This window comes from Erpetoichthys calabaricus, chromosome 16 (genome assembly GCF_900747795.2).
Source record: "Erpetoichthys calabaricus chromosome 16, fErpCal1.3, whole genome shotgun sequence".
Taxonomy (NCBI): domain Eukaryota; kingdom Metazoa; phylum Chordata; class Cladistia; order Polypteriformes; family Polypteridae; genus Erpetoichthys; species Erpetoichthys calabaricus.
In genome coordinates this window covers 98,106,288-98,121,667 of record NC_041409.2, presented here as the reverse complement: position 1 = coordinate 98,121,667, position 15,380 = coordinate 98,106,288, and the positions used below count along the sequence as shown (strand labels likewise).

The following is a 15,380-nucleotide window of genomic DNA, read 5'->3' as shown; positions in this document are numbered from 1 at the left end:
GCGGATGGTGAAGCCCCTCTTTAATATTTTTTGGGCACTTTCTTTTGGAACACAAAACAAGAATTTGGTTTCCCCCCCCCCCCTCAAAGTGTGTAGCGGGCGCTACAAACAAACATCAGGACCAAATCAGGAGACGCGGTGCTTTGTCACTCATTCAGTAGTGCAAAGATGTAGTGAGGGTCCATTCACACTTTAATGTTCTTAAAAGGGTCAATGGCTTCAACCTTTAAAAGTAATTCTGCAAGTCCATTAAAACAAATTCGGTCGAGTCCGCAGGCCGTACAAACGAGTCTAACTTACACTCCAAAAGTGTTAACGGGTACCAAAAAGCTCCTGCCAGCGTTGCACCTCATAATAAAAGGACGACTTACAGAAGTGAATGAAAGAGTCTGAAAGGAACAAGCGGCGGCGCTCAGGTCTTACAGGTCAGCAGTGACTGGCGAGGATGTTAAAGAAGTGATAAACCTCGTCTTTGTCGAAGACGGCCACCTCTGTGGAGCACTCGGAGCATTTCACAGGATGGTACTGCTCTTCATGCTGCGCCTCGTTCTCTTCACCCGATTTCCTGACTTTGTTCTTCCTCCTCCTTCTTTCTTTAGGCATCTTGTATTTTAAGAGCTCGTCTTTATTTACAGTGCAGTTCATCACAAACATGGCTCTGTACTGCGTTCTGTACTTTTCGTGCCTATTTGTGAAATAAAAAGCAGATAGCAGTGAAAAAAAACATGTTGGTGAGCCCTCTACAGCACTAACATTGGGGGTGCAAAATATACACCCCTAAACTGCCACCAAAATGGCGCTACTGCGGCCACAAGTGTCACAGCACATTCAAATGGTCAGTCTGTCACTTCATAATCCGCTTAGTCCTGAGCAGGGTGTACTGGAGCCTATCACAGGCAGCATAGGGTACAAGGCAGGGACAAACCCTGGACAGGGCGCCAGTCCACCACAGGGCAAACACACACACACTTGGGCCAATTTAGTGATGCCAATCCACTTAACTGGCATGTCTTTGGACTGTGGTAGGATACTGGAGCACCCGGAGGAAACCCACGCAGACACGGGGAGCACATGGGACACGAACCCTGGTCACTTTACAACAAGGCAGCAGCGTTACCACTGTGCCACCAGGCCACCCACATTCAATTTGGATTATTTTTTTTTTTTTTTAATATTATTTTAGAAATAAACTGGTTATTTCAACGCTGTTGAGGAAATGATCTTTACCATCCTGCTCATGTTGTAGGTGCCGCAGTACATCGAAACCCCAAGCAACTTACCAGGGTATTAAAATACACCAGAAACTCATCTTATGCACAGGATACATTTTTAAGCACTGCCAATACCGGAAATGTCCCTAAACCACAGCTTCTTAACCTATGGGTCGAGACTTTTTAGTTTCTTTTTATGGGTTATGATTTTTTATTTTCTTATACTATGCCACCCTTTGGGTCCCACAGGTTCGTGACTTTCTGTTGTATTTGATGTGAAAGGGTTGTGAACAATCACAAAGTGTCTCACGTCAGGTCGCCACATGCAGTTTAAGCAACTGAAACTGGTCAGCTATGACTATAAACATCAGTAACTTCAAATTCAAAACACAATCAATAGCTTGGAGTACAATGTACATGTACACACACAGTACCGTTAATTGGGGGCCACTCAGGTTTCCAAGCATAAACCTACAGATAATAAATAATTACAATAATTCTTTGTATTTATATAGCGCTTTTCTCACTACTGAAAGCGCTCAGCAATTGCAGGTTAAGGGCCTTGCTCAAGGGCCCAACAGAGCAGAGTCCCTATTGGCATTTAGAGGATTCGAACTGGCAACCTTCTGATTGCCAGTGCAGATCCCTAGCCTCAGAGCCACCACTCCGCAGATGAGGAAGACGTCCCACCTTGTACAAGTTCAATAACGCCACTCCAGAAATGGCCTGGACTGAGAAAAGGGCAGAGCGACTGTAATGCAGGCGGCACGGTGGTGCAGTGGGTAGCGCTGCTGCCTCGCAGTTGGGAGATCTGGGGACCTGGGTTCGCTTCCCGGGTCCTCCCTGCGTGGAGTTTGCATGTTCTCCCCGTGTCTGCGTGGGTTTCCTCCCACAGTCCAAAGACATGCAGGTTAGGTGGATTGGCGATTCTAAATTGGCCCTAGTGTGTGCTTGGTGTGTGGGTGTGTTTGTGTGTGTCCTGCGGTGGGTTGGCACCCTGCCCAGGATTGTTTCCTGCCTTGTGCCCTGTGTTGGCTGGGATTGGCTCCAGCAGACCCCCGTGACCCTGTGTTCGGATTCAGCGGGTTGGAAAATGGATGGATGGATGGACTGTAATGCAGGAGCAGATCTCGCTTCTTCCTTCTCAGACTGACCTGCAAATCCCCTTAAATGAAAGTCTGAGTGTGTACTTTAATCAGGCCTGAACTGCTCAATTTGTAATTTTAAACTGTGGAGCAGAGAGGTCAATCAAGGAAAAATGGCTCTTTGACACCAGCATCATGGAGGGCACTGTATATATGCTAGGAAGCCTAAAGCAAGAGTACTTTTAACAGGAGAAAAACATGGAGGTTGGCGTTTTGAGCCTTACCTTTGACAGTCAATGCACAAGGTCGTCATACAAGCTGGGCAGTTGAGAACGGCATCACTGCTGGGAAGCGGCCGAGACCTTTTCTGCTTCTGATTTTTGACTGGGGACTTGTTTTGCACTCTGTACCTGGTAAGGAATATCACAACATATTAATTCCTATTTACCACAAAGAAACCTTCTCAAGAATTACAACTTGTGAAAGGCAGCCATGACAGACACGTGGCAAGAATAAGCAAAGGAGGTTGGGGGGGTTTACTGGCAATGTGTCTTTTACTGTAATCATTTTTTTTTATTTAAACATTCACCATATTTTTTTGATCACACCTCGTAAACACATACAGGCACACACCATAGCAGCCCCACAATCCCAGACTCTCCAAGCACCATCCGCAAAGTGCCACCGGGCACACGGCCATAGGCCTTTCCCAAGTTCGCAAAACTCCGGCAGAAAGAATAGCAAACTCCTAAGGCCGCTGAGCTGTCGGTAGAAGACCTTCGAGTTGATCTGCTGTTCCACAAGGATGGAAACTAAAATTTGGACCCAGGGACGCGGTAATCCAGACTGTTGTCAAAATGACTTCATCGTGTTCACAGGACGTATGAATCTGTCTTTAGAGGGCTGCATCAGTACACAGAAGGTGCATTTCCTAAATGATCATATAGAACATTAGAACACTCTGGACGAGAACAGGCCATTCAGCCCAACAAAGCTCGCCAGTCCTATCCACTTATATCTTGTCGAGTTTTGAAAGTCCCCAGCGTCGTACTGTCCACCACACTACTTGGTCGCTTATTCCAAGTGTTTATCGTTCTTTGTGTAAAGAAAAACTTCCTAATGTTTGTGCAAAATTCACCCTTCACAAGTTTCCAACTGTGTCCCCGTGTTCTTGTTGAACTCATTGTAAAATAACAGTCTCGATCTACTGTACTAATTCCCTTCATCATTTTAAACACTTCAGTCATGTCACCTCTTAATCTTCTTTTCCTTTAACTGTAAAGGCTCAGCTCTTTTAATCTTTCCTCATAACTCATCCCCTGTAGCCCTGAATCAGCCTAGTCGCTCTTCTCTGGACCTTCTCTAGTGCTGCTATGTCCTTTTAGTAGCCTGAAGACCCAAACTGCAACTGCCCAAACCCTAAATCTGAAGCAGAACCTTCTGTGACTTGTACTCCACACATCAAGGCGCTATATAACCTGACATTCTGTTAGCCTTCTTAATGGCTTCTGAACACTGACTGACAGTCGATAGCTTAGAGTCCACTATGACTCCTTAATCCTTCTCCTAAGGTGGACTCTCGATTTTCCGACCGCTCATTGTGTATTCAAACCTCACATTTTTACTTCCTACATGTAATTCTTTACATTTACTGACATTAAATTTCACCTTCCACAAATCTGCCCAAGCCGGTCTACTGTCCAAGTCCTTTTGTGATGATATAACAGATTCCAAATTATCTGCTAATCCCTCTATCTTGGTATCACCTGCAAACTTAACCCGCTTGTTCCTTATATTCCTATCTAAATCATTTATCCATCCATCCATTATCTAACCCGCTGAATCCGAACACAGGGTCACGGAGGTCTGCTGGAGCCAATCCCAGCCAACACAGGGCACAAGGCAGGAACCAATCCTGGGCAGGGTGCCAACCCACTGCAGGACACACACAAACACACCCACACACCAAGCACACACTAGGGCCAATTTAGAATCACCAATCCACCTAACCTGCATGTCTTTGGACTGTGGGAGAAAACCGGAGCGCCCGGAGGAAACCCACGCAGACACGGGGAGAACATGCAAACTCCACGCAGGGAGGACCCGGGAAGCGAACCCAGGTCCCCAGGTCTCCCAACTGCGAGGCAGCAGCGCTACCCACTGCGCCACCATGCCGCCCATCTAAATCATTTATATATATTAAAAATAGCAGCAGCCCCCACACTGCCCCCTGCTGGTCACCACTCTTAACATCGGCCAATTCTGATTTGGATCCTCACACCATCACCCTCTGTTTTCTCTGTCTGAGCTAATTCTGCACCCACCTAAAAACATCACCCTGAACTGCCACTTCTTTTAATCTGATGCCCAACCTCTCATGTGGCACCTCATCAAATGCTTTCTGAATTTGATGAATGTCTTACTCACATGATCCAAGTTAAAAGGTAAAAGCAGAAGAGCGAGGAACCGCGTAACACTTTACCTTTGCAACATCTTAGGTGTTCAAATGAAGAAAATGGTTTTCAAGCAAATTTCCAGACTATGTAGGTGCATCTCAATAAATTAGAATATCATTGAAAAGTTCATTTATTTCAGTAATTCAATTCAAAAAGTGAAACTCCTCTATTCTAGAGATTCATGACACACAGAGTGATATATTTCAAGCAGTTCTTTCTTTTCATTTTGCCGATTACGGCTTATAGCTCAGCTGGGTGAAGTGGGTCTCTCTGGCTGAGCATTTTTTTTTTTTTTTTTTTTTAAGTAGGTAGAGTGACCCGTTGCTCAGGTGGACCACCCGAGGAGTGGCAGTGGGAGTTGCAGAAGTGAGGTTTGGGACTGCGCCTGCCAGGGGTCTCAGACAGCAACAGGAACCCGATCCTGGATTTAGAACGTTGGCTGTGCCCGTCGGTAGGACGTCTCCGTGTGCTGCTGGGCCTAAACAGGGTAAGCCGGGAAGAGACGTCGGGTTTTAGAAGGGGGCACCAGGGCTTGTGCATTTTTAACGGATCCCTGCCGCGGATTTCTAACCTCGTTTTAATGGCCATACTACGGATATTTTAACCTCCACAAATGTCTGTCAGTTTTACGGATTTTTTATTTGATTGAAGTACTGCACTTTATTTTGACCGATGCGTTTGGTGATCAACTTTAAAAAAAAGCACTTGTCACTTTTGCACCTACCCCTTCCTGAGTGTGTGTGTCGATGGTTCGGGTCCAAGAAGCTCCTCAGATATAAATGGGGAGCATGGCGCCAACCCGGACCGTCACAATGGTCTCACTCAGGCGTGCGGGTATCTAAGATTAACGTGGAGCACCTCGGCATGCTGGGCCAATTTAGAAATATTCATTTGTACTACCCAAGTAAATGTGGCAATCAAGTCTTATATAAAGTTGGGGCTCAAAAATGCTCAAAAAGTAAAATGTCGATGTTCTCGCTCTTTCTGCTTTCCAAGCAGTTACTTTAAGAAAGTGCCAGAAGACTATTAGGCAAAGCAGACCACACAGCCAATCAAGCGCCTGAACCAGTTGGCTTAGCCAGTTTTCACTGCGGCAGCAGAACTTCCTACCCCTGTCTTTGAGCATCCATCCAGGCTTGATGCTGGTCATCTTCATCTGGGTCGTAAAATAACTCGTCGTTTGTGGGAATCCTGCGTTGAAGTTTCTTTTCTTTCATTTTCTTTTCCGGGGGACCTGCAGAATAAACAGACAGTTACGGTCATTGTACAATGAATGACAATTTACACAAATTTAACTGGGCCAGAGTGAACTTGGATACTGAAAAATTCCTGCATGGCATTAGGGCTGTGCGACGTCTTCAAAAGTTCACATCGTCATTTTAAAACATCGGTGGTATATGAGATCATCGCCTCGGGCCCTGGGGGGAAGACATCCTTGTGGATTACAAATACCGTATATACTTGCAGATAAGTTTTTGATTTTACTGTATAATTTCTGGTATTTTATAATGTCGGTCGTATACTAAAACTCGCGCTATTGGTCCAAGAGATTACGATGTGCTAACACCCACCTGAGAGAGTCGCCACGGAGCACACTGCCGTTTTGTTTTCTACGTATTGTGCCTACGTGACCACACGGTAACACCTGAACTATTATGAAGTGACGTTTGCAGTGTTTTGTGCATCTCACACCCTCATACACCTTTATCGTAAGATCATCTCTTATCTACGATGGAGCGTTCAATCAGAAGAAAATATGAAGCAGGTTTTAAATTAAAAGTCGTTGAAGTAGCGAAAGAAATCGATAACTGAGCTGCTGCAACAAAACTCGATGTGTCTGAGAAACTGATGTGAGATTGGAGGAGAAAAGAAGATGGAAAAAAAATAAAAATTTAAGTGTCATAATTTTGAACGGGCGTACAAGTCGGGGTCCGAATTTATGATCGATTTTTCAGGTTTCAAGACCCGACTTATGAGTGAGTATATACGGTACTTAGCTGTTCTGCCCATGACCAGCAGATAGCGCCTACTCTACACTGGGCAGTGGTTTGAGGAGGGCAATGGCGACGGCACGCAGACGTTTTAGCTCGGGTCACAGTAGTTTTGTCATCTCACAGACTGCTGCAACTCTGTATTCAGTAGTGTTATTACGGTGATTAGCTCCAAGTTCGTTGAAAAGTTGCTACAAATCACGATGACATTTTGGCCCGTTATAAAATGGTTTTAAATAAATGTCTACCAACAGGAAACTAGAATTTACTAATTACTTTTACTCAAACACAGCATTCTCAGTTGTTCACTTTCTATCATCTTCTGAACAGGTCAGGTCAGGTTGGGGAGTCTGCTCTGGTACAGCAGGTTGTCATACCCACCACATGACGAAACAGCTCAGGGTCCTGGTTGGCAAACCCCCCTAGGCAGACACACACTCCAGTCCCACCTCTCAGAAACGACCCTCCATCTGCCGCAGCCAGGTGTTACGTGCAGGGCTGTGGAGGAGTCGGTAGATAAATCCTTCGACTCCGACTCCTTAGTTTCTGATACTTCTGACTCCTCTGTATTTAATATGCTAATTTATTTTCCATGTTGATTGAAGGAAGGCAACATCCACGTCATCATTTAACCACAGAACCACTGACTAGGAAGCGGACTCTCTACCATATTGGCCAGTTTAAACAAAAGACAAGAACTCCTGAACACACATCAGGCCACAGCACACACCTCCACCTCCATCATTACACTTGTTAAACACATTAGATATGAAATAAAATGAAAACACTTTTTGTAATGTACCATAATCCAGATTACGATATGTGAAAGTCAGCTGAATTTCTCACTAGTAGGAACACAACTATGCACTGGGCTTTATTCTTACATTAGAGAAGTACTTAATTAGGACTATTGTTTGAATAATGGGACATTTGAACTTGCTGTATTTCTTTTTCATTACAATTTAAATTGGGAGTCGGAACATTTCTACCGACTCCAGGTACCCAAAATTGTCTCCGACTCGACAGCCCTGGTTACATGGAATTCCCCCTTGGCCTGGTCCAGCCACTCGGGTCCTCAACAACGAGGATCACCCTCGGGGAATGGCGCCACATGGCCGTAGTGCCGTAACTGTCGCTCCCTCACAATGCAGGAACCCCGCAAAACAGACAGCAACTAAAAAGATGCTGTGGGGGGAAAAACCTGGAAAGGCCTAACCAGCGAAGAAACAAGAAATTTGCTGGAGGCGAGGGGTCGTAGGGCTCGATGCAGGTATTGTGAGCGAGCAGGGGATATGTGACCACATATGAGGTATTACTGACTTGAATTTAGCTGAAAACATTCTGTTCCAGTTTTGAGAGTGAGCAAAAGTATTGGAAGGTTTGAAACAAACTGCGCTCTGTTCTACGTTGTTTAACGTATCGAAATGGAAAGACCAGGGAATGAAAGTGGAAACTCAGATCTGTCTTCTCAGCTTCATCTTTTGATCTCAAACACAAATGTCTACAGTGTGCAGCAAAAATAAATTCACTGGCCTTGCTGTTCCTATACTTTTGGAGGGGACTGCACAGTTAGCACATTAGGCTGTCAGTAAAAATACACAAATCCGTAGATCTCTTTAAATCCACAGAATGCAGATGGCTTTCAAGGGGACTGAATAGTTTTGTATAACACGCCGAGGGAGCTGGGAGCCGACCGTCTGTACTCACTCGCTGCGCCATCCTCATCCGAATCGCTGTCAAAATAGATGTCTTCATAATATTCGGTGGTCGTTCCATCTTGGGCTTGATTGGCTCCATCTGCCACCTGCTGCTCAGTACGGCTGGAAGTGCCGGCCACTGTGAAATGAGACAGAAGTCATGTGATCAATGCAGTCAACCGATTTAAAAAAAAAAAAACGTAACCTGGGAAACCACAGGTGCCATAAATTAAAAAAAAGAGCCATCACCTGGCACAGGACAGGCCCAGCTGCTCTCCATGGACTTCAAGGTGCAGTCCAGTTCGGCCGTCATCTCTTTTTCAAATTCATCCTCGCTGGACGACTCGCTCTCTCCTGTCAGATATTCTCGCAGCAGTTTGCGCTTCTGGTCCGGCGTCCCGTGAAGCAGCACGTCCAGCTCATCTTCAGAGCTACAGGAGTGAAGAGACACCGGTGAGGACTCTGCGCGGGACAAGCTCCTTCGGGGTCTCTAAACCACGACCCCCGTAAGGTGAAAGGGAGCAGACAAACCAGACGCGTCATTGGAGTATACAGTTGGGATAGACGTTTGTGAACGTGCGGCCTAACTCGAGGTTTTGTTTTAACTGCAACTTGCTTATTAAATCACAATTTGTCTCTTCCTATTTGAAATAAACAACAACATTTATTTCTATAGCACATTTTCATACAAATAATGCAACTCAAAGTGCTTTACATGATGAGGAAAAAGAGAAAAAAAGACAAAGTAAGAATTAAAATTAAAAAATTTAAATAAACGATAATTTTAGTGTGGTGAAAGGACAATTACCATATATACTTGTATTTATGTTCTCTTGCGGATAAGTCGGGACTTGATTTTAATGTACAGTGGAACTTCGGTTCACAAACATCTCGGTACACGTACAACTCGGTCCACGACCACACACTCGGTATACCAACAAGCCAGTTTCCCTTTCGGTTTGCACGTGTTCAGTCTCTCCCTGTGCACTTCCTGTGCAGCGAGCGAGAGAGAGAGAGAGAGACACACACACACACAGGCAGTGCGAGACAGAGAGGGCTGGACTCATAAGGTAGGAAGGCAGTTAAAGAACACACTGAGCTTGATTTTGTTTTCACTTCTGTTTACAGCGATCTGTTCGTAGCGTGCATTGTTGCAATGTTACTTTTCTTGGTGGTTTATTAAATTACGGATTTTTTCAAATGTTCATTTTTTTCCCTGTGCTTAAAACTCATTAGAAAGAAAAAAAAAAGTGTTTTTAGCGAGTGGTTGGTAGCGCTATAGCGCAAACTCTTGCAGTGTTAGTTTTCTCTGTTGTTCAAGGTTTTCTCAGTGTTATTCAATGTTTTTACATTTAGTTTACCATTACGCTGTGCATTCTGTGGTATAATTAACTATTTATGCTTAAAAACAGCCGGCACGGTGGCACAGTGGGTAGCGCTGCTGCCTCGCAGTTAGGGGACCTGAGGTTCGCTTCCCGGGTCCTCCCTGCGTGGAGTTTGCATGTTCTCCCCGTGTCTGCGTGGGTTTCCTCCCACAGTCCAAAGACATTAAGGTTAGGTGGATTGGCAATTCTAAATTGGCCCTAGTGTGTGCTTGGTGTGTTTATGTGTGTCCTGTGGTGCCTGGGATTGGTTCCTTCCTTGTGCCCTGTGTTGGCTGGGATTGGCTCCAGCAGACCCCCGTGACCCTGTGTTCAGATTCAGCGGATTGGAAAATGGATGGATGGATGCTTAAAAACTTTAAAAAATTATATATATATATATTTACGTACAGTTCGTATGGTCTGGAACGGATTAATTGTATTTACATACAATCCTATGGGGGAAATTACTTTGGTTCTCAACCAAATCGGGTTACGACCAGAGTTTTGGAACAAATTATGGTCATGAACCGAGGTTCCACTGTATAATTTCTGATATTTTATAATGTCGGTCGTATAAGTCGAATGTGGAAAACTCCTGCTATTGGTCCAAGAGATTACGAATTGTTAACGCCCATCGGAGAGTGTCACCACGGAGCACACGGCCTTTATTTCTATGTGGGTGCGTCAATGCGCTGTATCAGTGTGTGCTCCTAACGTCTCTCACTCTCTATTGTGCCCACGTGACCACACAGTGATACCCAAACTATTCCAAAGTGACGTTTGCACTGTTTTGTGTTCTTTGTATCGCACAGCCTCATACACCTTTATCGTAAGAGCATCCCTTATCTATGATCAGAAGAAAATATGAAGCTGGTTTTAAATTAAAAGTTGTTGAAGTAGCAAAAGAATTTGGTAACTGTGGTGCTGCAACAAAATTCAATGTGTCTGAGAAACTGGAGGAGGGAAGAAGACGTAAATAAATAAATATTTTTTTTTTTTTTTTTTTTTGAACAGGCATATAAGTTGGGGTCGGATTTTATGATCGATTTTTCGGGTTTCAAGACCCGACTTATACAGGAGTATATATGGTATACACAAAAATTGACCAGGTGTAAAAAATAATAATAATGTCATCCCTTACTGCAAAGGATTAAAAGAACGCGCCACCCAAAATGTTTTTTGATGTCACTTACCCCATGTAGTTTGTAGTGATGGCTGAGAAAAACTTTTAATCTCACGTTTGTTTTCATGCACAATGGAAATAGCACGGAGTGCGTTTACATGCACACACATCACCAGGCAAAGGCAGTTTCTTAAAAATCTGCATTTACAGGTGCAAGTAACATCTTGCAGAGTTAACAATAATAATGGTAATTCTTTATATTTATATCGTGCTTTTCTCACTATTCAAAGCGCTTCAGTGAGTGGGGAGCCACTTCATCCACCACTAATGTGCAGCACCCACCTGGCTGATGCGACAGCAGCCATTTTATGGCCACTGCACTCACCACACATGACCTAAGTGAGAGAGAGCCAATCAGAGATGGGCCACAATGACCCGGCCATGAAATCTGGCCACCGGGATAGACCCTGCTCTTTATACAAAGGCTGCCCAGGGATCTTTAAATGACCAGAGAGAGTCAGGAACTCAATTTTAGTCTCACCTAAAAGACAGAGCCATGTTTACAGCACAGAGTCCCCGTCACTGAACTGCAGCATTGAGCTCTGCAGTGTAAGCGCCCCCTGCTGGCCTCACCAACACCTCTTCCAGCAGTAACCCAAGCTTTTCCTAGATGGACCCCCATCCCAGTACTGGCCGGGCCTGAACAGGCTGAGCTTCAGGTGGGTGACCTCTTCTGAGGTGCAGGTCACTCCAATGTCATCAAACTGCGTTAAACGTCATCATTGGCCACCATGGATCTGAAAATATGGCTGCTAACGTTCTTGTGTTTTAAACAAACTGATGCTTCATTCCAGGTCTCCTTTACCGGATCACACGCAGCGCACTCTTCTCTCGATTGAGCGGCACACCGATACGTTTACTTTTTGCACGGAGGAACGACAACGACGTGGGGATTTTAGCTTCAATCATGTGAGAGGGGGTTGAATTTTGGTTTGTGAAGTCAATGGAGACTCTGATGGGGGTCTCGAGAGACTGAGTGAGGAGTCTGAGGGTCTGGGCTTGTGGGGGGTCTTGATAAAAACCAAGAGCCAGGCCTTTAATGACCTCCTGGGCACGGCCATCAGCAGTGTGTCTGTCTGTGGAGAGAGTGACGACCTCGTCATTGAGGGGTTTACTTACCCCGGCAGTGACATTCATGTGACTCTTCATATGAAGTCACACGGGGGGTCATGAGGTCACCATAAAGGGGTGTGTGTGGCACTCCTGATATCTGTAAAAGGACGAAGGTCCAAGTTTTTAGGGTCCTGGTTGTTCCTATTCGTGAGACCTGAGATGAAGACTGGACCCCTTTGGTGTCTCTTTGGAGGGTCCTTGGGTGCCACTGGTGAGACTTTGTGTTGCTCATGGAGTCTCGAATGAGGCACATGACCTGCATTATGAGTGAGCGTCAGTTATGGCACTACAGCCATGTGGCACGATTACCTGAAGGTGACCCTCATTGTTGAGGACCCGAGTGGCTGGACCAGGCCAAGGGGATGCCCACAGAACACCCGGCTGTGGCAGATAGAGGGTCATCTGCAGAGGGCGAGACTGGACCACGTGTCTGGCTAGGGGGGGTTGCCTAACTGGATCCCAAGTTGTTTCGTTGTATGATGGGTACAACAACACGCTGTACCAGTACCTGCTCCCAAATTTGACCATTGCTTTTTGTGCATTTGCCCTCATCTGCCAAGCTCATCTGGTCACGTTATCGACGGTGTCGGGATTCACGAGGCTCCCAGAACAGAAGTAGCTGCTGGGGCCGACACTGCAGCCAAGGCTCATTGCTAATCATCCATATTTGGACACAATTTAAGTGAGTGAACATCATAAGAAAAGGTGAATTACAAAGAATGTGGCAAAAGAATGTTCACATTTAAAAGGTCCAGCAAGAGAGGCAAATTTCCAAGTTTTTTTAAATCAAGGGGTGGCATACACAAGGCAGCCAGTGAACCGTCGGTTCTTGAAGACGAAAACTGGACAAGCATGACAGGGTCACTGATAGGCGTGCGGAGCAATGGCTGACCCGCATGATCCGATCCTACAGAAGAGCTTCAGTAGCACAAACTTACTGAAAAATGTAATGCCAGCCATGAGAGAAAAGTGTCAGAACCCACAGGGCATCGCAGCGTGCTGTGTGGTCACAGACCAGTCAGGGTGCCCACGCTGACCCCTGTCCACTGAAAGCGCCCGCAACTGGACCATGGAGCAATGGACGAATGTGTTGAATGTGACCTGAAGTTGATGAAGCCAGTTTTCTTTTATATCATGTGATCGGCCGGGAGGGGGTGTGTCCTTTACCTGGGTGAGGGTTGGCAGCAGGATGCATTATGGGAAGAAGGCAAACTGGCAGTGGCAGTGTTCTACTGGGAATCCTTGGCTCCTGCCATTCATGTAGATGGCACTTAGACAGGTACCACCTACACCCCTTCATGGCAACGGGACTCCCTGATGGCGGTTCTCTTCATTAGAGTGCCCTGCCACTGACAAAGAGTTGAAGATGTTGACTTGGCCTCCAAAAATCCCCAGTTGAGGATCTGCCGAATGGGGGGGGGGGGTGGGTTTTGAAGACTCCGATCCATTGAGGCCTCACCTCGCAATTTGCAGTGCTTCGAGGGTCTGCTGCAGGACCACCAACTCTGAAGGCTTGTGGCGTCCATTTTATGTCTCGATGGGTCAGCCCGAGGGGGACCTCTACAATAACACCAGGCAGGCAGGCGGTTTTGAGGTTGTGGATGATCGGTGTATTCGTGAAACTGGATGCGGCTCCCCAAAACTAAATTTGGGAACCCCCTCTGCTGTGGAAGGCGCAGCCCAGAGTCCGAAGTTAAAAAAATAGGAAATTAAATTAGACGTCACTCCAGCGACTTGCTAGAAGAACCTACTGAACTTCAGGAGGTCACCTCAGTACTACGAAACGAGACAGAAACACGCGGCTGACGTCATTCGCCGGCCAAGCACTCGGATATTCCGTTTTATTTTACTTTGCGCCGCTGTGCATAAAACCGAGAGGTAGAAAAGAAACGAACAGTAACAACCAGAGGGGTGCAAACTGAGGACCACGAAGACGATAAACATTCTTACAAATAAAGAAATAAAATTGTAAACGGCTTGGAGAGCTGCGAACGAGCACACGCATCTTAACCCCACAGCATCGCCGCGTTTCCAAACAGCCCATGAAGCGTTTCACTCCCATACCCCCCGCCCCCGGTCCATACCTGCTGCTTGCCCTTTCCTCGTCGCTGAGCTCCTCGATCTCGTAAGAGTCGTACTCGTCCCTTCGGTTCATTGCGTGTGTCTCGTCGGGTCCGTGGACCAACCTGCCAGCCAAGCTTTGGGATTTCCTATGTAAAGTAGACGCCGGTCCGCCGCCGTTGCAGTCCTGACAGGCGGAGGGGGCACAGAGACGCGCAAATCAAAGGTTCCACTTTATGAACGGCCATGGTGAAGTGGAGCCGCATTTGCGGTGACACACCATCACGGTCTGCCGCGGCGGTCCGTGCGTTTCTACGATTGGACACTTTTATGTTTTTTAATATTTTGAGACTGTCATGAAAAGGTTGTGAAATTACTCGCCCGCCTTTGACTTTTTTATTTTCCAAATATAAAGAACAGATCCTTTGTTCTTTCCCTCTGTTCTAGGCGTCTCGTTATCCTTAAACGCAGTTGCTTCTCAACTGCTGAGATGTCGCGATTCTCCCAGAATCCCCGTTGTTTTTTTGTATTACCATTTATACATTATATTATTACAATACATATAACAAACTATATAGAATACAAAATATTCAAAGAATAACTTCTTCTTCTTTCGGCTGCTCCCGTTAGGGGTTGCCACAGCGGATCATCTTCTTCCATATCTTTCTGTCCTCTGTATCTTATTTTAAACTGTATATGAACACATTAAAGAAATGTATATTTGGATAACAAACTTAATGCTTTTATTGCCCTACTATTTTTAATATTTTTGGCAGAGTATATAAAAGAATTGAGGTCATCAGTAAATAAATAATAGTTTGGAAGTCTGTTACTAACTCTAATTGTATGGACAAAGTTTTGCGAGTAAAATGCAGAGATTTATTCCATAGTTACATTCTTTGTTACATTTTGTATAACAGAATAGGATATATCGCCATTCTCTATATTCATTTTGTTTTCAAAATCTCTCATTAAAGCAAACCAAAAGACCCCGTTGGTGAACTGAACGTCGTCACATTGGTCAGAGGTCAGAGGTGAAGGTGCAAAAGCGCAGGCGCGGGCTCTCAGCACAAAGACGGTTTTTCATATCCTTAAACCATCTGGTTATAAAACAACACCAATAAAAGGCATTTAAAAATTACTAATATGCATTATATGCTCTTACATTTCACATATAAAAATGCTTAAAACCAACTGCAAATCAATATTTTCATTTTAT

The 15,380-nt window shown here is 45.3% G+C and overlaps 1 protein-coding gene across 1 annotated transcript; it reads right to left on the bottom strand.

Moving 5' to 3' along the window:
* Positions 1-14,349, bottom strand: eapp (e2f-associated phosphoprotein). The gene is made up of 6 exons (XM_028821743.2): positions 14,185-14,349; positions 8,690-8,871; positions 8,451-8,579; positions 5,863-5,986; positions 2,581-2,706; positions 1-685 (listed from the first exon to the last, which is right to left on the bottom strand). Exons 1-6 carry the CDS (start codon positions 14,253-14,255, stop codon positions 427-429), a joined length of 891 nt encoding a protein of 296 aa, XP_028677576.1. The 5' UTR covers positions 14,256-14,349; the 3' UTR covers positions 1-426.
* Between the last annotated feature and the right edge of the window lie 1,031 nt (positions 14,350-15,380).